Source organism: Triturus cristatus, chromosome 4_2, assembly GCF_964204655.1.
Source record: "Triturus cristatus chromosome 4_2, aTriCri1.1, whole genome shotgun sequence".
NCBI classification, from domain to species: domain Eukaryota; kingdom Metazoa; phylum Chordata; class Amphibia; order Caudata; family Salamandridae; genus Triturus; species Triturus cristatus.
This window is the reverse complement of record NC_140586.1, coordinates 236,521,358-236,544,876: the sequence shown is the minus strand read 5'-3', so window position 1 is coordinate 236,544,876 and position 23,519 is coordinate 236,521,358. Positions and strand designations below refer to the sequence as shown.

Genomic DNA, 23,519 nt, shown 5'->3' with positions numbered 1-23,519 from the left:
ACCCAGATCTGTGACTGGGGGTAAATGTTTTGCCAATGTGCAACATTCCGTCCATCATCTTGTGTGTTTTGATGAACCGGAATGCTAACCTGAAAATATAGTTCACAGTGTGAACCTCGTGCACATAACTACATAAGAGGCACTCTGACCCCCTCCAAACACCCCTCCCTTCCAAAAATGAAAACAAGCAAAGGGATGCTGAGTCTGTCACCGAAGTCCAGAGGTGTTTTCACGCCCCTTGATTGAAATCGCCGTTCACAGCCTCCAAAGGTGAACCGGAACACTGTGCAGGGGTTTTCCAGCTCGTCTTCTCCGCCGCCCTGTCGGGTATCGACTCTCAGAGTGACCGTGTGAAGGGAGCCGATATCCTGTGACACACGGTGGCACCGGTGAGGGTGCATGCCCGGTTAAACCGTCACCACTGCAGACCCCGATTAACCTATTGAAAGATTCACCCTTTCCCCGTTAAGAGGCCGCTGCATTGCTGGAGCCCCGCTTCTACTGAGAGTAATGAGCAGCGAAGCCACGCGCCGGGTGCGGGGAGTGAGTGATTCTGGAGGGAGGGGCAGTACTAGCAGGTGCTGGGAGGGCAGCAGACGGACAGGGTGGGGCGGTACCTGGGGGGCGCCCGAAAGCGGAGCTCCACACCTGCCAGCTGCTCCGGGGGCGGGGCCTGCTGGCTGTCTCTTTCTCCCTCGGAGCAGTCACGGATACCTCACACTGGAGGAAGCGGTACCCGCTGGCTGTCCCGTTCTCCCTTGGAGCAGTGATTGGAACTGTCTCCGAGTCTGAAGGGAACAGTGTCTGCAAGCAGTCTCCTTCTTTCCTGGAGGAGTCACTGCGAACTATCTCACCCAGGCCACCTACCTCTCTCTTTCTGGCCCTCAATCTCACTCTGTTTCTGCTGTTCCTCTCTTTCCCACCCTCGTTCGTCCTCTCTTCATTTCTCGCCTCCTGCTCCTTCTATCACTCGCACTCCTCCTCTCCCCTTCTTCCTCTCTCCCTCTTTTTCTCTTGGTTTGGTTTCCTCTCCCGCCCCATCACTCCGTCACTGTAGCTCTATCCCCTGTGTTTTTCACTTAATCGTGGAATACCACTCCAACTTCTGAATTTTCACCTCTCCCTACCACCCTTGGCTAATATCCCGTGCCTTCCACCTCCCCATGCCCTGTCCCAGCCTCCACCAAGGGCTGTCCGGGGCCCTTCTCCTCACCCTTTGCTGCCTGATGCTTGTCTGTAAGCGCCTGAGTGGGGGTCACCCCCACCCACTGGCGCCTACACTGGGGGCCCAGGGAGCGTCTCCGCAGGGGGTCACACTGCAAGACCTCTTCCTGGCCATCAAGACCACCCAGAGGTTTCATCGCTCCAGAATGGACCTGCTGCTGCACACCTGGATGTCCCGGGCAGGAAAGCAGGTAAGTGTTCCGGGGGTCACGGGAGGGGGGTTCAGGGAGGTTAGGATAACAAATTTACTGGCATCAATCCATAATTTACCAGAAATATAAGGTGTGAGAGAGAGAAATGTTCAGGTAACCCAGGTAGAGGTGCATTACTCTTTAGGACGTAAGACAATTGACAGACCATCTTTGACTCAGATTTGAAAATTCCTAGAAGAAAACTACTTCCTCCAAGAGCAACACACAGGGATCCGTCCTTGGAGAGGCACAGAATCCACCCTACTCTCCATCTAAGACAGCCATGGCCTACAGGGATTCACAATATATCCTACAAACAACAATAATATGTTGCACACCTCATAAAGTCCACTCACAAGTATAACAACCAGCAGGATGACAACACATTAATTATGTGCAGAAGTAGTTGGGGGTCACTGGGTTGTACAATCTCCAGTCGTACTTAGTATCTCCACCAAGGAGGTTATGTTATACAATTCATAATAGCACACGCGTAATTAGTACTGGATTAAGTGATTCAGTGTAATCAAAAAGAAAATATTGACTACATATCCTAAATTCGTTTTTTCATGTTATACTTTTATTCCAAATTTCTTCATCTAGAAAGAATGACTTCTCATTGACATGTGTTTCCTTCCTTAAGGATCTATCCATTAACTTTTTCAGGGCTAATAAATGAAATTCATAAATTCATGGTTCTAAGTATCCATTTAACTCAAAGCAGAACCACATCCCAAGTGAAGTTCAAAATCCTATTTATTCTGCACATTTCTGATCACTCATTCATTCTAAATTTTGATTCCAAAAATATCCTTCCTCACAGTTGTCACTTATATCGCCCGGCATCCAGCATGATGGTATATCACTGTGTATAATTCCCGGCATCTTCTTGTCAAGATGGCCTGAAAGGAGTTAGGCCTGTCTGGATCTCATCCTACCTCTGCGACAGATCAAGCACTACCTTGCTTCTCTTACACACATCGCCTTCTTCATTCAAAGCCGGCGTACCTCAAGGGTCCATCATTGCCCCACTCCTTTTCAATGTCTACCTCAGCTCTTTACATGCTACAGCAACTACAAAGATGACACTCAGATAATCCTAAAACTGGAAAACCAAAGTGATCTTAATGGATCAAGATTAGAGAAGTATCTCCGAAGCACCAACCAATGGAAGTTGACTTACTCCCTCCAGCTTTACTCTTTGGAAGCAGAGATCCTAAAATGCTGAAAGTGGAAGCACTACCATCCCTCAGTAGTCTCACCTCAATAACTTGGCACACTACGAACAACTTCTACTGAAGTAAGAAATCTATTTTCTAATTTTTTACCAAACAAATGACACCGCCCTGCCTTTCCTTTTACTTTCCTTGTCCCCAGCAAGATCGTCACATAATTCATTTTACTTTTCTTTGTCTGACTGCAAATTGAGACGAGTTTTTAAACACCAATCAACATGTTAAAAATAAAAGCAGCAATTTGTCAGCAGATGAAGCCTGACATTTGACAATGACCACTGTCAGAAAAATGTGACAAGATGAATACAGAATTTAAACGCATCTTTATTTATTGCTTGGACTTTAGCATTTAGCAACCACCCCCAAATCGGCTCACGACCCACAGTTTGAGAAACACTGGTATAGGCTCTTCGGGGCACATATAAAGTAGTGCCTTAACACCTGAAGCCCTTGCAAATCTTGAGATATCTCCAGAGTCAATTGAGATTGCCATTCAATGCTTCAAATGCCACCACGATTCCCTGCAAAATACCGAAAAAATCCACAACTCATTCAGCTGCTAACATTTGACAATAAAATCCATCCATGTCCTGAATGTGCATTGATATGCAGGCTTAATTATTCATCTTATTAAAATTAGAACCACCTGATCTGAAAAGAATCCAGAATCTTTGTACTATGTATAAGCAATGCTACTAACATAATAGGTAATTACTGTACTACTCGTATAGGATCACACAACCTGCTTAAAGCCCTTTTTAACTAAAAGGATGTGGTTTGCACATATTCCAGGTGAGCAGCCCTAGTGGTGAAAAGTATAACTCTTGCTACTGCTAGATTACTCTGTTCAAATTTCACCTGAGTTGAAGTATATTGTTGGAGTGCCCATATGTCAATACCTGGGTGCTGACCGCAGTATTTAATATGTTTAAGACTGACTTGAATTAAAAGTGACATGAACCTCTTGATTGTGTAAACAATACCAATTACATAAAATGTCATTGCTGTAGTACTGTTATTGCAATATTTAGGGCCTGATTTACAGTTTGGTTGACAGGTTATACCGTCACAAATGTGACCGATATCCCGGCTGCCTTATTACAAGTCCAATGCCACTTGTAATAAGGCAGATGGAATATCCGCGGAATCCGTCCACCAAATTCTAAATAAGGACCGTAATCTGTTTACAATTCACCTCAACCTTAAATGCATATTTTTTCATTTATTTAGATTAATCCTTTCAAGACTCACTTGAATTAAAGGGATGTGAATTCTCTTTTTGGCGCAAACAGCACCAATGACGTTAATTGTAATTGTTTTACACTATTATTATGCTTTTTAAGCAACCTAAAGCCCAGTGCTCAATTTGAGCAGGTGGTTTCGGGTGCTCAGCACCAGCACTTAATTGGTTTCCGGTGGTCGGCACCAGCACTTAATTGTCAACACCACACTTAAGACAGTCTGCCACGTGGTGGTGCTGCTCATCTAATTTAGAGATGAACAAAACAACTGTTGTTTATGAATACAATATACATTAAAAATTACTAATACCTTCATCCCCAGCCATTCCTTTAGCTTTGGGGACCTGGGATAATCTGAGCTGTCACAATTGCAGGCGAGAGATGGTTAGTAGCTGTGTTGGCAGTGATGATAGGGGTTATGGGTGGTACAAGCTTCAGTGGGCTCCTGGTCAGGGCCCGGCACTTATTATTTTACAAACTAAGCACTGCTTAAGCCCACCCTACCTGAAAGGTGTTTGATCTTCATATGATTGTGCAATCAGTGCCACCAACATAAAGTGCAATTTGTTGTTCTACTCTCTCTAAATTATATAATCTGTTCGAGGATTGCATGAGTTGAAATATATTCTGAGAAAGCTGTTGTTGAAAAATGCCATCAGCATAACGTTAAATTGAGGTGGTGTTCGAGCTATCAGACTGCAAGGTGCGCTTTTATCGGGCTGCCCTACTGTCTTGCAATCATCCTTAGGAACGCTTACTTGCTCTCTTGGACTAAACCATAATATTTACCCCAGCGTGTTGCATAATGTTCATTCCTAGGAGTTGATCTAGGTCATATGTGGGCAGACTCTTCAAGACCCACTAGAAATAAAATGTATTGCTGATCTGCCCATGTTTATGTGAACAGCACTACTGGTGTAAAACGTAAACTTCTTTAGTGGTACAACCCCTGCAGGTGATCTGATTGGCACCGCCTGAACGGAACAAAATCTTTGGGCTACATGTGTCTTAAGTGAACAGTGTGAACAGCAATTAATACTTCACAATCTTTCCCATCACTGTTTTTACTTTATATTTACAGACAGGCACAGTGATAAACACATGAAAAGAACATACAATAACATTTGACATTGGAGGGCATCTGGTGTGAGAGAGGGTGTGGATGTAACAGGTGCATCAATCTATAGATCAACATTACAATAGATATGGGCAGTGCTTAATTTGAGCAAGCGGTTTGCGGTTTGCGGTGCTCGGCACCAGCACTTAATTGCCAAAACCAGCAATTACACCAGTCTGCCACATAGTGGTGCTGTTTGTCTAATTTAAAACCAAGCCCAGCAACAGTTGTTTATTAATTCAATATACATTAAAAATGATTAATAACTGCCAGCCAAGCCATTCCTATAGCTTTAGGGGCCTGGAACAAGGCCAGACTGGCCATACCGGGCATCAGGCGTATCCCCAAGAGGCCTTAGGGGTGGGTGGCTTGTTTTGTTACTGGGGGCTGGTTTTGCAGCAATGCTGCAATATCAACCCCAAGTAACAAAATCAGCAGGACTGTCTAGCATATTGACTTACTTCGCACTCTCACTGCAGAGTTCCATGTATACCAAGCAGTTTTCAAACAACAATAAAAGTGTCAAGATTGATATCTCTTGTGGTTTATATTCCTGCTGGAGAGAGATTGGAGTTTTGTCTATTGGTAGTTTTGACTCATCTAATGTAGAACTGAAGGTTAAAATGTCTGCTGCAAAGAAAGTGTACCATACAAATCACAGAACTGTATTTAATGTGAACAGCTCAGTGGACTACTGCTTTTGTCACAGAGATCCTTTAGTTACTTGCAATTCATAACTTACAATCATAATACATTTAGCACAGTGAGCTATGAACTGCTGTCAGAGCTGCATACAAACTGCATGGTACAGGTTACGAAAGTTATGTTTTTTCCCCAGTCTTTCATTGTCCTAATGTTGCTACAGTGGGTTTGTTTGGGTAGAAATACATTCTTATTAGTAAATCCAAACACTATGTTATGTTTTGAATCCTGAATTTGACCAAGACCTTCTTCAGACCAAGACCAAGCACTCGTAAAAAATTTCGACCAGTGTGGATGACATGTAAATCCTACACCTTGTATTCCCTTTTGTCTTATGTAACATTTTCTAAACACTGGTTTACACATGTATGACTTATTGTCTTTGCATGTGTGCATGATGTAAAGTGCTCGGACTCCCTACACCGGATGGGATGCACTATAAAAAAAAATTAAATACATGTGAGATGGGATATGGAGAGATGATGGCTACTGTTTGAGGCGGGGGGGGTTTGGGGTGTTACACCTCCCTAATACATGTATTTAGCGATTAATAGTTGGGTGCTTTCAGTCTGGTATGATGAGGTGCCTGTTGGATTTCACCAGGATTGTTTTTACATACACAGACTAGAAACGTACACACACACTCACACACCCAATCTCCCTCTCTCTGTTTGGAAGAATGTTGGTTATTTCACAAAATAATGTGTTTTCTCACTGAGTACCCCTACCAATCCGCATTACTCTCCTTTTCCACTGCCCTTTAAGCCCCTCTTGTGCCCCCTTCTTGTTGTATAATGTATTTTAACACTATGGGGTATATTTACTAAGATTTTGTGCCCTGTTTGCATCATAAAAGTGACGCAAATCAACGCAAAAACTTTTTTTCTCATTTTGGTTTCCAGTGCAAAACTTGTTTTGAGCTAGAAATGCACTTGAAAGTAGAAAGTAAAGCAAAGCAGTGCAGAGCTGCTTTGCATTAGTTAATGCCAAGCGGGCGTTCCATGGGTGGTGCATGGGTGTTCCCATGCAGCCAACCCATGGTTTTTGATGGAAAACCCTATTTACTAAACAAATTTAGACAGAGGTATGAGTCAAATAATGACGCCATTTCAAATAGACACTATCAAGGAGGCATGCTTTTATTTCTCCCTTCTTTTCCTACAATGGTATTGTGCTGCACTGTACAGCACGCATACAAAGTGGGAACAGTTTTAAAGTTAGTCCAAGCATTGTATTTTCTAGTGGAAGGCTGTCCTTCAAGTACAAAACCTATGTTAGACTCACACAGGCACACTTGTACTATGGTACAAAGGTGTGTGCATGGCGCACAGCTATCTGTTTGTTTACTGGTGGCAGGGAGAGGGCAGGATAATGATATATCTGTAAATATGGCGCTCTCCTGCTCATGCAGCACAGAGCAGCATTTTGGGCTGCTTCACTGCAAGAGAATTTGGTAAATAGACCCGTATGTACCCGCTCACCCCCCCAATCTCACTGACCAAACTATGCACCTGGTTGGAGGGTGATTGTGAGGGAAACACTGAAGGGCCGCAAACAAGTTTGTTGTATCCTGGCGCACTGTAAGGTCCTCGTTAGCTGTGCTCTAATAGCTAATAAATTGAATATATAATGAAAATGAATGTGCTCTAGAATGCACCATTTTATTGTAATTGTTTTCCAAAATGTACTTGGCAAGAGAACCCCCCCCCCCACCCCCAGCTCCCTTTGTAGTGGTCAGGCTTGCTTGCTCCGCTCCACTAGCTTGCGATGCACCGTATGGAGGCTGATCTGACAAATTTGCCAGGGCTGCTTTGGGTTCCCAATCCTGCCCTGGCCTGGAATAGTCTGTACTGTCACACTTTTACGAGTATGATGGTTAGTACTTGGTTTGGTGCTGTAATTGGGAGCGCTGACAGGGGCAATGGGTGGGGCAAGCAACAGTAGCCTAGACAGTAGTCTAATGATGAGGGCTTTGGAACATACTATTTTACAAATTAAGCACTGGGTAGAGTACGAGAGAGCAGTGAAGGTAACAGGGACAAAAGCATCAATTTATAGACTGGCATTACCAGGGTCATCAGTTCTGAGAGAGATGGCAGCACAGGCCACAGGGACAGGTGCAGCAATCGATAACCTGGCGTCGCATGGATATCAAGTGTGAGCAGGGCGTTAAGTGGGATGCAAAAAGTGGAGGGTGTCTACACAGGCGGTGGCTAATTAAGGGCTGGCTTAAACACACAAACGACTTTTCTGTGATCCCTGTGGTGTGCCACCCGGACAGTATTTTGGAGCCAATTAAGTAAAACGTGAAATACAAACGATAACTAAATCAATCAAATGGTTCATGTTGACCTGTTTGACCTAAATTGTTAAAAAAAACTATCACTGTTATTTGCCACTAAAGTTAAGGACATGAATATAGGGCCTGTTAGGGACCTGTGTCAATGTCTGTTTTAATTACTAACGTGCTGGAGCGGCCTGGCCCACTTAAAGCCCAGGGTGTGAAAGAAGGGTCTGTTCCAGCAATGCACAGGTGTAGGGATATATCTAGACACTGCTGGAATTGTCATATCCAAACCCCAGCCATGTTCCCGCCTCCCCCTTCCTTTCCCCACACCTTTTGCCCATTGCTGACCCTGCCCTTATTCCGCGCATCACCGTCTCCCACGCCCCTTGCATCTGTCCTCCACTTTCACACCCCGAGGTCTGTGCTCAACCCTGTCCCCACACACCCAGGGTCGGATTGGTAGGGCAGGTACCCGAGGACCCTGTGGCAGAGGCCAGCTTGTGGGCCAATTTTTTAAGACTGTGGATCAGGAATCTCCAAATACCTGGGCTGGTTTTCCAATAGAGCTGCAGCTTCAGGTGAGAGGTAGTCTGAGCAGGCCACATATTAGGCCCATTAATTGTTACTTGCAGAATGACGATAGGGCGTCAGGAGGACGCCATCATGTGGTGCACCTTGCATCCCGGGGCCCCAGAAGGTGTCAGTGAGCCTTTGGGAGAGGTGTGTCTTTTGACCAGTGCAATTAACAAGTTGTCACAGCGCAAGGAGGAAGCTTTTGTCCCCTACAGCAGGTCTTTGCAATTAAAAAAAATCTGACTAGAAACGCATAAGAAGAAATCACCTTTTCGGCATGAATGGCTGCGAACTGCAATTGTGGGCCAATTTTTTCTGGGTGCCCGGGCCGATTTTTCATCCCCATCCGACCCTGCACACGCCCTGCTCCCTGTCCCTATAACATTTGGCCATGCCAGCCCTCTCCCTGGTCCTGTCTCATATATCCCCAGTCCCAATGAACTGGTACCCCTAACCCCGAGTCCTGCCCCCTCCCTGCCTCCGGCCCGGTCCCGCAGACACTCCTCCCCGCCCTAAAGCCCTTGTAGCTTGGTTAATCTGTTTATAGGGTGAACTTTGTACCCCTCCTGTGCTCTGTGTCACTCGCCTCCCTTATCCCGTTTTCTGCCTGTTGGGGCCTTTTGTTCCACTAGGAGGGCTCGATGCGCTTGTAGTTGTTTCATCCAGACCGGGGCAATCCCTGGGCCCCTGGCTGCATGAAGAAGGGGCGGGACAGTTCTTTGTCCAGCCCGGAGGGCGCTTGAGCTTTCTTGTGTTTAGGGGTAGACAGATTCGGCAGGGGAGGGTCTTGTTGAAGAAAGGGGTCGGTCCCCTGTGTTTTGGGCTGTCATGGGTTAATGACTTGAACAGAGGCGAGCAGGTGGAAGATTGAAAAGGGAAACAGAGAGAGAGGGCAAGAGAGCAGAGTAGGGAAAGGTATAGGAAGGAACGTGTAATCCGAAACACTGCTACCCACTGTTTGGCAAAATTGCAGTATTTTATTGTGCAAGGCCTTGACGGCCTAAGGGCCTTATTCGCAGCCGTATACAACCTCACAAATACATTTAAAAAATGCACAAGGTCAAAGGGTGATGTGTGGTGGTGGCGTGGGTAGCTAGAGAGGGAGGCTGTCGGCTTGACAGCTGGCAGGAGAGAGCTGGACAGATGGCCTAGCTTCTGCACTATCCTCTTAGGTCCTGGCCCCCACTTCTCCTCCCTTCTCAGGTTCCCTCAACGCAGGCTCTGTTTAACTTCTCTTTTTGTGTTCAGTGTGCCAGTAAAAGGGTTATTTTAAGCCTCTGTGTGAGGCTTGTTAAGATTTTGGGTCTTATTTACAAGCCCATTGCGCCGCCCGTGCGTCACTGTTTTTGATGCACTGGCGGCGCAGTGTGCCTGCTCGTATTTACAAGGCTACATAAAGCCACCCTGCGTGTCTTTTCATGGCCTTGTAAATATGGCCCCCTTTCATACATTACTCTGCGCGAAAGGGGCGATCCATCTGTGTTGCTGTGGGTGTTTCTACGCAACACCCATGGAACCGGAAGCTTTCCCAGATTTACAAGGTTGTGTTAACCTAGGAATGAGTCAGATTCCTATGCAAGGGAGGCGCAATAAGGAACAAAACCTTTATTTCTCTTCGTTTTTCCTTTTCTATGTGTGCTGCATTATGCAGCACACATAGAAAGAGGGAAACACCCCTGGTTATTGTTTTTCTTCAGGAAGGTGCCACTTCCTGCAAAAAACAATCACCCCTGCAATGCAGACACCCTTGCACCATGGTGCCTGCGTTGGTGCATGACAACCCATTGTGCACTAGTGCAGGGGAAAAGGACAGGAATGCCTCTTATCTTGTAGATATGGCACATTCCTACCTTTGCTTTTGACGCACGGCAGTGCAGCAGGAAGGACTGCTGCACTGCCGTACGTCAAAATATTGTAAATGAGGTCCTTTGTGTTTGTGAGGGGAACAACGCTGTAAACCATGTACAAGCTTCTTTGCGTGCCTCAACCATGAGCTCAATTTTGAAATTGTTCCTGCGTCCATTTCACTGAGTTATATGAGAAAAATACTTGGGTTTTCCATGTTTAGAAAAGAGTAGTTTTTGCTGCATGAAGTTTCCCTCAAATTAATTATTTGAACATAATAAAAGTCAGTAATTTAGATTCAACCCCAACCAATATCAATTAAAATGTAATTTAGTGTTTATTGGCAATTACCATTCATCCAATATATCAGTGATAAAAAACAGGAGACCCAAGAAAGAAAAGAAAGGACATTGGCCATGTGAGTTCCAGCCTGTTCTCCTGCCCCTACATCTGGAGCTTACAGGTCTCATTTACAATATTTTGGCGCAGGCCTTCCTGCTGCACTGCCATGCATCAAAAGAAAAGGGCAGGAATGTCATCTTTAAATTTGGCGGGCGGAGTACCCTTGCCATGGAGGGAGCAATAACACCATCTGCCAAACTCTAAATCAGGTCCAGACAGCGCCGTCTTAACGCATGGGCACGCTGGGCAGTTGCCCAGGGGCCCCACGAGCATAGATATGCACAGGAAATTTACTTTTTTATTCCTGTGAGTGCTTGTGTAGGCAGGGCGCAGTGCACTGCTTTGCCCGCGTGCCTATAATGATGTTAAGACTGCTCTGGGTCCAGAGTATCTATGCAGGAAACGTCTCTAGCTTAAAGATGTAGCAATTAGCCAAGACATCTGATAATTTTGGAGTCTAGTCACCTGCAGAACATCAGCACCCAAACAAAAAGTTATTTGCAACATGGGCTTAACACTTCTAACAGATCTCCTGAAAATAAACACATGGGCATGAAAAGGAACAACCATGTCCAGTTAACAGTCTACAAAATGAGGCACTGAAAGAAGAAAAGCCAAGCTGGTTCAATATAAACGAAATTAAAATAAAGGGTTGAATAACAAAAAAGCGCCTGGCCAGGACAGGCTCCCAAATGAAGAGTAGACAAAAACTCAGTTCCAAGAAATCATCAGGGCAGGACTTTCAAGAGTGGACCTGGCCCTTATACCCCAGCAGGCCATAATCAAGTCAAGTCAAGTCAAGAAAAACTTTATTTCGGAGAATCTCCATAAAAGTACATAAAATGAATATTAAAAACATTTAAGAACAATAAATAAAAATGGTTAAAAATTAGTGCAGCCGCACGGCTAGATACCTGCTAGTTGGGTAAAGTCATGTGCCTTTTAACACAGTACAAAACGAATCATGGTGACATTTTTAAGTACCGCTTCCGTTTGCGCCATAAAGCCCCCAGAAATTTTGCCACAGCAAACACAATGTGTACAGCCATTTCGCTCTTAAGAATTCTAAAGGCTTCGTGGCATCTGGTAAAACCCAGATTCCTGCAAGCGGGAATGATCCATTTTCTGCGCGCCTCAGTTTAGCCCGGACAAAAGAATATGAGATGCAGCTCGGTTTCATCGCTTGCTCTGCATGCCGGGCAAATACTGAGTGTCGACACAGACCAAAGGCTAGTGAGAGCACGAATTGGCAAAGACCCGTGCCTCCATTGCAAATAAAGCTTCCTGATTATTACGGGGTAAACATTGTCAAGGGCTAGTTCAAAGCTATATATAGTCTTCATGTGAAGGAATTGGTGTGTTAAGGACCCTAAAGATTTTGAAGGTCGAAGTGAAGGAGCCTTGGAATCATAATACATTTTGGTAAGAGCTTTTTTAGGAAGCTTGGAACAAGCGTTCCAAGGTTCGTTCCAAAGTGCGTCTAGACCTAGGCTCACCAAACTATTCCTTACAAACTTAAGCCAGGCAATGTTCCCCGAATTAGGGAAGCCGAGAACTTCCTGTAAACCCTGTCTATAATGAATCAGTTCAGGCACCGTCCATAATCTACGCCAATAGATCACGGGGCGAAGTGCCAACTCTTCCTCCAGGGGTCTAATGCCTAGGTCAAGTCTTAGAGGCACTAGGGGTGTACTTGGAGGAAGAGCTACTAGACACCTAAGGAATCTGTTCTCCTCCTTTCCCAGACTATCCAAGACTTTGTGACCCCATAGTTCGCTACCGTATGTGACTGCTCCTCTGGCTTGTACCCTATAAATATGAAGGGGTGGGCCTATAGGTTTGAGGGTCGACCTATTCTTCCCTATCATCCTTAGTATTCCACTGGTATGTTGCACTAATTTCATCCTGGCTTTCTCCTGGTGTGGACCCCACCCCAATTCCTCATTGAGGGTAACACCAAGGTATTCAAAGGTGTTTACGCGTTCAAGTATGTTATTCCCTATACGTGGGATGCGGTGGAACCTGGGTGGCGGATTGAAGGCCATAAATTTAGTCTTCAGAGTATTGATCTCCAATCCATGCTCCCTACAGAAGTCCCCAAATCCATCCAACACACGCTGGATTCCCATCGGTGACTTGGAGAGAAGGAGGGTGTCATCCGCAAACATAATTGCCGGAACCCTCCTTCCCGCCAGCTTCGGGACATCCGAGTTGGGGACCCCGTTGAGGTGATCAATAACGCCGTTGACAAAGAGGCAGAACAGGGTTGGTGCGAGTACGCACCCCTGTCTTACCCCTCTGTCAACGGGAAACTTATTTGACAGTGCTCCATGTCTACCACACCTCACACGAGCATAGGTGTTTGTGTGGAGGCGGATGATCATGGTCAAAAGATCAGCTGGCACCCCAACATTCGCCAGCACTTCCCAGAGCTTACCGCGTGGAACCAGGTCAAAGGCTGCCCTTAAGTCCACAAATACAGTATAGAGGCTGCCACCCTCCAGCTGTATTGTTTTCCACTATAGAAGGGACAGCCTAAAGACCTGGTCTATAGTGGAGGTCTTCTGACGGAACCCAGCCTGAAAGGGGCTCAGGATGTCCCTCTCTTCGATCCAGTCCAAGAGACGATCCAGCAGAAGCCTCGCGAAAAGCTTCTGTGGGACGTCTATCAGGCTGATCGGTCTGTAATTAGCAGGGAGCAGAGGTGAGCCCCTTTTAAAAATGGGCACAATCTCTGCCCCGAGCCAAGTTGGAGGGACCGACATCCCATGGATGATGGCATTAAACAATACCAAAAGGTATGGTGCCCAAATTTTTACCTCATGCTTTAAGAGGTCACCTGGGAGCTTGTCAAGGCCTGGCGCTTTTCCTGTGGAAAGGCGAGTAATTGCCATTTCCAATTCCTCCAAGTTAAAATCTTCCATCTCAGAGGAATTATCAATGATTTGGGCGACTGGGGTCCCGGCCTGGATTCCTATTTGGTCTAGCCCAGTCCTACTATAAAGCGATGTGAAGTGTTCCTCCCAAACTTCGGGCGCAATATTGCCCTCTATAGCCATAACAGGTTCGGCTGAGCCATGTTTGACTATATGCCAAAATTTCCTTGAGTCTCTAGTTTAAAGTGCAGTTGTAATTTCTGCCCAATTCTCCCAGTCCCAGTCGATTTTAGCGTTTTCAAGGAGGTGCTTGTAAGCAACCCTCTTTTCCCTAATTACCGAGGGGGCCTCCTTGTTTTTAAACGCTCGGAGGAGGTCTTTCTTAGCTCCCCTGCAACTGGCATTGAACCATGAGGCTCTTTCTCTCCTCACTTTCCTGTCCCGGACCACAGGGTTCAATACCTCGGCAAGGTTATCACAAAGGGTCTGGTGAATGTCCTCAAGGGGGAAACAACCATCTTGCGAGGGCAATTGAGAGAGGAGACTTTCCACCTTTTCAAGGGCTGATGCCACTTGCTCATATATGCTCCTTATGCAAGTCGGTTTCTCTAGCAGTTTGTCCCACCTTATTCTTCGCCTATTGCTGGATAAGGTGAGACTGGGGGCAGATAATCTGTTTCCTAGAACAGCGCCATTTAGAAAACCGTCAGCGGCTAGTGAAAGGATTAGGGGATTGTGGTCGCTGTCTAACCTAGGGACTATTTTAAAATCTAAAACCCGTTTCCAATCCTGGAGTTTGATCATTATATAATCTATCCGGGACTCCTGGCCTGGTCTGTTTAAAGTTGGATGCGGCGGAATGTCCCCTTGGAACCTACCATTGCATGCTCTAAGTGAATTTGCCAGAGACAGTGTTAAAACTTGCAGTAGGAGAGGTGATGCTGACCTAACTGGCGGTCCTACAGTGCTTGGGATTTCCCAGAGATCATCCTCCTCACTACTAATCCCATCTAGGTGAATCGGGAGTGGTTCAAACTGGATGTTAAAGTCCCCTCCAACCAGTAGTGTTTCTGAACCAGTGAGAGAATCAAGAAAAATCACTAAGTCCTCCATTGTCCTTGAGGTGGCCGTAATTCCGACTGGTCTAGAATATATATTTACCAGGGTCAGGGCCATTCCAGTGGGCCAACGCAAGACCACACACAGGATGTCGGATGAGTTTGTTTCTACCATCTCAGCCATACAGCCTAGATGGCAAGCAATCCATATTGATAAACCTCCAGACGGGCGTCCCTTCCCACCCCATCTGGCTGGGACGTTGAAAGTTACGAACCCAGGGTAACAATGGTTTTCTCTGGCCCACGTCTCTTGGAACATGCATATGTCATATTCTTTGATAGAGGTTTCCCAGTCACTGTTATCCAACTTATTAGGTAGGCCAGCCACGTTCCATGATAGTATTTCCAATGACCTCATAGCCCTACGTGCGGTCGTTGCATTCTCATACAGAGTGCTTTCTACCGGCCTTGAAAGGGCACAATCCCCCACATCATCTCGTACCTTAGGTAAGGAACCCTGTGTCAGATTGATCTGACTTGACAAACAACCACCCTGCGCCTTTACTGCTGTTTCATCTGCGACTGCCGGAGCATATTCATGGGGCGCTATATGAGTCTCAGGCAGGGGCAGGGATAGCCCAGGAGTGGTGGAATATTGTGGGCATATAATCCGCAGCTGGGGAATCGGATCCGTGTCCTCAACCTGGAATACCAGGGTGCTAAGCCCGTGGTCAAAAAAACTCCTATGTCAGTCGCAATCATCGACTCCTGATAAGGCCCCGAATCTATTTGCGACTTCAAGGGGAGTGAATGGTGGCCCATGGTTCACCTTCCTTGGGCCATATCTATGACTCCCAGGGAGCATCGTAACCCATTCTGATGCGTTTCCGTAAGTCGCAGAGGTGGATGCATAGATATTACAATATTTAGCAGGGGGAACAGAGATTGCAGAAAATGTGTGGGGATGTGTCGACATTTGTACTGAGGCCCTGGGATACACATTGTAAGAGACTACAGGTCTTGGGTAAAAGTATGACAATTCACGGGGATTTATGGACCCACCGGTATTACCCAAAGGGTAGTCTAAGATGTAGTTGACTGCTCTGGGGTCTCTGAAGTTGATAATAATTACATCCCCTTCGAGATCCTTGGTTCTACGCCCTAACCAAGTAAGTCTCCGGACATGCAATATCTCCCCATTGATGTTAAAAGGGAGGGGTCTGTTTGACCTAAGCCAGTGCATGGTTTTATTTTTAAGTTCGTAGAAGCCTTCAGTTTTGCCCTTTTCCAGAGGCGGGACTTCTGTGAGCACTACCACATATGGGACCGCCTCTGGGGGTAGATCGACTAGGTGGCCAGGTCGGTCTCTTGCCCTAGCTAAGTGCTGGTTCCCTCCCCTCTCATTTGGAATCGTTTCTGTGATGGGGTTTGTTGCTTCCTTTATTTGTTCACCCACATCACTTTGTCCATGGTGTTGATGAGCTATGGTGTGAGAGCACTTGGCCCTGTGCTGGCAATTAGAGCTACCCATGTCGTTTTTCCTGGTGTAAGTAGGAGGTAGAGCTGATACTACAGGAGGGGGCAAATCTGGGTGAACAGGATCTTTACGTGACCCCGGATGTTTTATAATTAAAGATTCTAGGTCCCCTAGGCGTTGCTCTATATTTTTTAATCGTTCGATGATGGGTAGAACAAATGACCTTATCAATTGCTCAATGCCCTCGAGGTATGGTGGCATCGGACCTAGATCGGGTAGGGGCAACGGAGGACAAGTCAGATCAGAAGGGGGGGATGCCAAAGAGGTAGAAGGTGTTATGGCCTTGGCATGTGTTATTGGTAACGCGGGTGGAACCTTTGTCAGAGATGTTATACCTGGAATTTGGATGGGTCCTTTGCCAAAGTCAGTGTGATTGATCTTATCTTTTGGGATATCACCTAGCCTCTTTCTTCTTTTGGAGGGAGGGGGCCTTGGAGCTTTGGGCTTCAGCACCCTCCCCACCTTCTTGCTAGAGGCCTTTGCCTTAGATTGAGAGGGAATAGTGACAATGTCAGTTTCCTTAATAAAAATACTAGAACTGGAAGGGAGCAGATCAGTTGTACCAAGCGAACAATTGAGGTTGTCAAATGTAGGATCAATGGTTCTAAGCAGCACAGGGACATTATCAATAGCTAATGCCTCCTGCGTAAGAGTAGGAGAACTTAGCACAATGTGAGTCGGAGTTGTAGGAGACATATTATCCAATGGTATCCTGTTTTTAATACACTCTATAGAGCGACGTCGCTCAGCCCTACGTTCAGCGAGCGTAGTCTCCTTGACCGATGCCGCAGCAATCTTTTTGAAATAGTCGACCAGTGTACCTTTGGTTGGGGTACCATTTGTTATGGGTGCATTAATAGGTACAGTCTCGGCCATGGTAATGCTAACAATGTCAAACACACAACTCACGGTTGCTGGAAAGTGCAGGGGATTCCCCCGGTCCGGTCTCCTCGTGACTCTGAGGGCCTCAGAGGGCCCGCTCTTTGCCCGGTCTTCGCTCCGGGTTGAGCTCCGTGCGCGTCCCGCTAGCGCGTTCAGGGATAGGCCACGTTATATACCAATAACCAAAGAGGGAGGGGAGGGGACGGGAAGAGGACACAGCTGTGCAAGGTCACGGGGCTGCTGGTCCTCGCAGTCCCGTCTGATGAAGTTATCAGCAACAAGGTATCAGGGCCAAAGTTCCGCTAATCCACAGGGCAGCGTTGGTAACACACTGGAGTCAGCAGGGTCCGGGAAATGCACCAAGCTCCTCTGACTTCGACCGGCACCCGCGAAGCGGGGGCCGGGAGTCGTTAAATGCGTTCAGGCTGCAGGGGCGGGAAGAGGACACAGCTGTGCAAGGTCACGGGGCTGCTGGTCCTCGCAGTCCCGTCTGATGAAGTTATCAGCAACAAGGTATCAGGGCCAAAGTTCCGCTAATCCACAGGGCAGCGTTGGTAACACACTGGAGTCAGCAGGGTCCGGGAAATGCACCAAGCTCCTCTGACTTCGACCGGCACATAATCAAGACCACCACCCAAAAGAAATCAAACATCTATGCAGCCTTCCTGGACTATCGCTCTGCTTTCAACACGATCAACAGGGAAAGACTCTGGTCTAAGCTTAAGAGCATCTGCGTGAACCCACACAAAGCAATAATACATGAACTCCACACCGAGACCACACTGCAAGTACACAATGGAAGATCACATGGACCATTATCTGGAGAGACAGCTCATGCACAATAAGCCAGCAGAGATGTGACGTAGGGGTGTCTCCTGGCTCTACTTCTGTTTAACCTGTATATGAATGATTTACCTGCTTACGTTCAAGCAACTGACAATAGCAATTCTACTATATGCCAATCACTCGGTGCTGATGGCAAAACCCCAAAAAGCTCTTTGGAATCTAGTCAAAAAAAGTGGAACCTTTCAAAAGAAATCAAATTCAAATCAATCACTCAAAGTCAAAAGTAATGGCATTGGGTTTCGAGACAGCTAAAGGAAAGCACACACCAAGAAATACTTATCGATCACTTTCTCCCCTAAAGCAGCTTGAATATCCTGCTTCATCGAAGCTGTAAAAAAGCCTTTGCTCACTTCCTATCCCTCTGCAGTCACTTGCCTCTTCATATTTCAGGGGCACTATTAGTCACATACCTTTCCCTTCCTGCTAGTCCGTCACCATACCTCATTGTAGATAGCGGAAGCCTGTGTGAGATATTCACAATCCTTTGGTCGAGGACTACTTGTATATCTACCAGCAATTTAAAAAGCCGAACTAGATGTAACCCTTCTCTAAGGAACTGAGCGATGACCTCCACATGCAAACCTGGAATCCTGAGGCTAAGTCTAAGAAAAGCTTGGAAAACATGGCTCTAGGTAACCCAGTGTCTAAACAGTACAAACATAATAACACTTTTAACCTGTTTTTCTTGCTCATTATAACTTATCCTACCAGATGGGCTGATCTCTTAGTCTTGGACACTTTGCTTCTTGGCACCTGAGATATGAAATTTTGCAAACCAGTCTGGCCTGTCGACAATGTTTACATATTTGGGGAAGTGATGTGGCTAGACGCTGCCAAAGATGGCAGAGTGCTGAAGGAGCTCCCGTAAGGGGTTAATTTTGATCCAAAATATCTTGTTCAAAATCCGCCATCCTGCAGTACGAAGTGACAGAGCGGGAGCCTTTAACATGGTTGCCAATTTAAGCTGCGACGACGTCAGGCTCGAGATGCGAGGTGGGCCGCAATAGCTGAAATGGCCATCTGCTGAAAAGGAACCCCAACCGGTGGAGGGCTGCCGCACTCGGCGCAAGAGGCAAGAGAGGCACTGCCATGAGCTGTGCTGCTCTGAAAAGTGCAGCGGCTTCCATTAGGCCGAATCCATACCAGTCCAATCACACGGTGCCACCGTAAGTCACACGATTTCTGCTCCCTTCACACGGTCACACGCTGAGGCCCGAAATCAAACGGTGGCAGGAAAAACGAGCTGAACCACTGTAAACAGTAGATTTTCAGCTCGTTTTCAGAGGCTGTAAGCAGCCGGTGATGGCATAACGGCCAGAGCTGCCGGCTTTGTAGCTGTGGAACCAAGTCGTCGGCTCAACATCCTGGCATTCTGGGCAAATCACTTAATCCCCCCCATGCCTAAAGAACATGAACGTGATCTTTTGTAATGTAACTGGTGCTCATGTAAAGTGCTCCAATACATTGGGGTCGAGTTCGTGCTATATAAAACTGCAAAAAAAAAAAAAATTAGGCGAAGTGAAAGAAACCCAGGACATCGGCGGTAGCCTTAATGACACTCTGGGGCAGATTTACAAGCCCCATGCGCCACTTTTGCGTCACTTTTAACATGGGAAAAGTGACGCAAAAGTGGCGCAAGTGGCTTGAAAATCTGCCCCTTTGTTTTTATTTTTCTGGGAGAGGCGGGAGGTGGGTAGGGAGCTGGGGGGGGGGGGGGGGCGGCGGCGGCGGACGCGGTGAAGGTCACAGTGCCTCTCAGGTTGCTTTCGACATGAAGCCCCGCCCCTCCTCACAATGGTAGCATTAATTAGTAAGTTAGCAGCTATGCAATCGGCAGTCCGTCACTGGGGGTGTGCAGGTGAAAGCGGGTGGTGGATTGCAGAGACACATGCACCTGCCACGTGCGGACGGCGGGCGGCACCGTTCGGGGCGGTTGCTGCCTCCAGGAGGAGCCTTGCCGGGAGGAGATTCTGCAGGGCCTGGTGGAGAGCGAAGGGAGCAGCAGAGATAGCGTCTAGATGCCTGATGGCCGGTTTTCGAGGAGCCTTTGAGGCTGAGGACGTGCTGATACCTGAAGGGAGAGGAGCCCAGGAGGTACGATGTGAGAAGACCCTAGGTGAGACTAGGGCCAGCCAGGCTTATCCCACCACACAAGCCCCCTTTTGACATTTGGCTGACAGACGCTGGTGGTGCCTTTGTGGGTGGAGGAGACGCTCTGGAGCAGTGTGCACCCGTTGGCTTCTATCCTGGGAGGCATTTGGGTGGAAGGGGCCCCACAAATGCTTGCTGGATCACAACCGTGCCCACCCTGAGGCCTTGGATTGAATAAACGTTTTGACTGGGGAGTTGGGTGGAGCCAAAACCAACAGGCCGCTCGAGGGCTGAGATCACAAGCTCTCTGAGGTAGGTGGCAGGCAGAGAGTAACTCTCTCGTTCCCGCACGCTAAATATCTGATACAGGGTGCAATGCAATCTCCACCCAATGACATTGGGTCCCTGATAGTGGCCCTGTCCAAGGGCATTGGAAAACTGCATGATGGGTAAAAATCGAGCAGTGAGGAAAGTACTACAAGGCAGTATGAACAGCTATGCCTTCCTACATAACAAGAAGGCTGACAGTGCCAGGGAGTAACAAAAGCAACAACCTGACACTTGAGAGGAGGATAAGCCCATCCAATGTAATGTGATTATGCCAGTCAAAGACACAAAAACAATGCTCAAAACCCAAAATTGCTACAGTAGCATGGAGGTGGGTCTTCACAGAGACGTACGTAAAGGTAGGAACACTGACAGAATCTAGACTTGCAAACCAAAAACAGGAGGTGACCACTCTCTGATCTGTGGTGACCACCCTGAAAAAAGATAGTGCCACTGCAATAGGCCACACTTGAGGATGCAAAGGGTACGTCACAAAGAAATGATATCTGGCTAGTTGGGGTCCCCGTGAGGGCTGAAGGCCCAAGCATCGACCTATTAGTTGAGACTGGGTACTCCATCATCTCCAATCCAAAGGTTTCTCCTAGTTTGTTTCAGCAGTAAGCATGCATAGGGCCCGGTATCCCCATCAAAACACAGTCATTCGCCAAGAAAATTAATCGCCAGAATCTTCAACTACAGAGATCACAATGTAATCCTACAGACGGCCCGGACTCAGGGGGATTTGCAATATGACAATGATTCCATTCTCATCTTTTCAGGCTTCATGATGGTTGTTCAGAGGCGCTCCTTTGATTAAGTCAAAAGAAGCTTAAGAGAAAAGGAGGTCAAGTACATGATGCTATTCCCGCCCCAGCTGCGGATTATTGCATGGCAAAGTTGTGAAACTTCAAAACACCAGAGGAACCTTGAGCGTCGAAGATTTAGTAACGTGAAATCCCGCAGAGAAGACTTGTTGGGCCCGCAACAGAAGTGTTCAACCCTGGATCTGGTAGGACCCCCGTCCAGATACCCTGGTCACTACGACAATCAGAGACCCAACCACAATTCTGGGCAACAATGCTGAACTTAGAGGGCATGAAAACAAATTAGCGTAGGGTGGATCTGACTGTCAGTCCACTTAAGATATGACTACTGGGTGGGAGGAGGAGGCTTTCCTGGCCTGGAATGATATGAAGATCTTGTTCTCTACTGGCAATCTAAGTGGATACTGTAAAGAGGTATGCTAACAGACTGGCAGGAAGGGAAGGGTAAGTGACTAATGGGGCCCCTGAAATAAGAAGAGGCTGCTGACTGCAGAGGGCTAGGATATGTGTAAAGGACAGTATGGGCTGAGGAATCACACCCTTGCTTGAGGCTCCAAAGATTTTTCAGTTTCTTTATTGGCTTATTTGTTTGGTACAGTCACACAAACACGTATTTTCAGAAACATTCTGAAATAAGGAGTTATACATTGAGTCACATTGATGACATAGTCTAGTCCTTAATGGATATCTGTCAGTAATCCACAGGCTCTAGGATGCCCCCACCCGGGTTGAGGGGAGAGCCGTGATCACAGCAATTTCCATATAAGTCTCTCTAGCGGTCTATACGTTAATGACCAATGGTTACATATAATCCTCTCTCGTTGATCCCTCCCCCCGTTGTCCCAACCACTCATGGTCTAGTTCAGTCAGAAATGCCACCATTTTCCATATTGGGGAGGTGGGGGGGTGGGTTGTAGCAGCATGTATGATTTGAGAGATTCCCATATATCTTTCGGTCTAGAGGATAGTGGTATCAATTCAGAGTAGATGGACATTTGTTTCTGGCAAAACAATAGATCATTAATCATGAATTTAGGAGCTCTCCCTTGCCCCCGTCTGCACGCCCCCTGCGTTTGCCCAGTAGTAGCCCAAGTGATTAATATTGTCTAACTGCCACTTAAACATTTTCCCTGTATCCCAGTAGTGCTACAAGGGGGGTAAGCTGTATTTGTGTTCCCATCATCTGTGATAGGGTAGCAGCCACCTGAGTCCAGTAGTCATTGACCAATGGGCATACCCAAGCCAGGTGGAGGAAGTCCACTCTCTCCACCCCGCATTTATCGTAACTGTCAGTAGTGCGTAGCCGTATCGACACAGCCAACGCGGAGTATAATACACTTGTTGTAGAAGTCTGAAAAATTTCCGGCCAGGAGTATAGGGAATGTTTAGGAAGAGGTATAACAGTTTAGGTAGAATGACCATTTTCATCAATGATATGTGGCCTGCTAGCAACAAGGGCATGGAAATCCATTGCGTGATGGAATCTGTCAGGACTCTAATGTTGTGTTGTAATTAGCCTGGAACAGTTCTTCCCTGTGTCTGGAGACGGTAATCACCAGGTATTTAATTTCTGAGTCACACCATTCCAATGGATAGTCTGGGTCTGGACATAGCGAGGGGTATTTGGGTTGAAGGGAAATATATGGGATTTCTCCCAGTGGATGGTTATACCTGAGCATCCCCCACAACTGAGGAATTCTCGAAGGATTGGGTTAAGGCTCAATTGGGGATCGCACACGTACAAAGTAATATCATCAGCATAGAGAGAAACTAGTAGGTGCCTAGCTGGGCACTGAACCACATACTCCCTGTGATGCTGCCTGAGCTTCGTGGCTAGAGGCTCCACCACCAGGGGAACACCAGGGGGGATAATGGGCACCCCTGCCTGGTGCCACGTGTTATAGGAAAATACTGAGAGCAGAAACCATTTATTTGTACTCTCGCTTGTGGTTGCTGGTATAATAGCTCTATCCAGCAGAAGAACACCAGGGGGAATCACATGCGCTTCAATACTGCCAGGAGGTAGTCCAATTCCAGGGAATCAAAGGCTTTGGTGGCGTCCAATAAGACAGCCACTGCTGTCAGGTCGGGATTGATGTCCTGTACTATTGCAAAGAGAGTTCTTGATTTGTGCAAGGTTGCTCTTCCCGGTATGAAGCCGGCAGCACCAGTAACCTCATAAGGAGACTTAATCGATTAGCCAGGACTTTAGTATTTTTACATTGCTGTTTATAGATGAGGGGTCTGTACGATTCACATAC

At 46.8% G+C, this 23,519-nt stretch overlaps 1 protein-coding gene across 1 annotated transcript in view; it reads left to right on the top strand.

Moving 5' to 3' along the window:
• The first annotated feature begins 336 nt into the window (after positions 1 to 336).
• Positions 337 to 23,519, top strand: part of MFNG (MFNG O-fucosylpeptide 3-beta-N-acetylglucosaminyltransferase) — a 129,307-nt gene continuing 106,124 nt past the window's right edge. Inside the window, exon 1 of the mRNA XM_085601363.1 lies at positions 337 to 1,415. Within this exon, the coding sequence (XP_085457489.1) occupies positions 1,164 to 1,415 (252 nt within the window). The 5' untranslated portion in view covers positions 337 to 1,163. The remainder of the gene's footprint in view (positions 1,416 to 23,519) is intronic.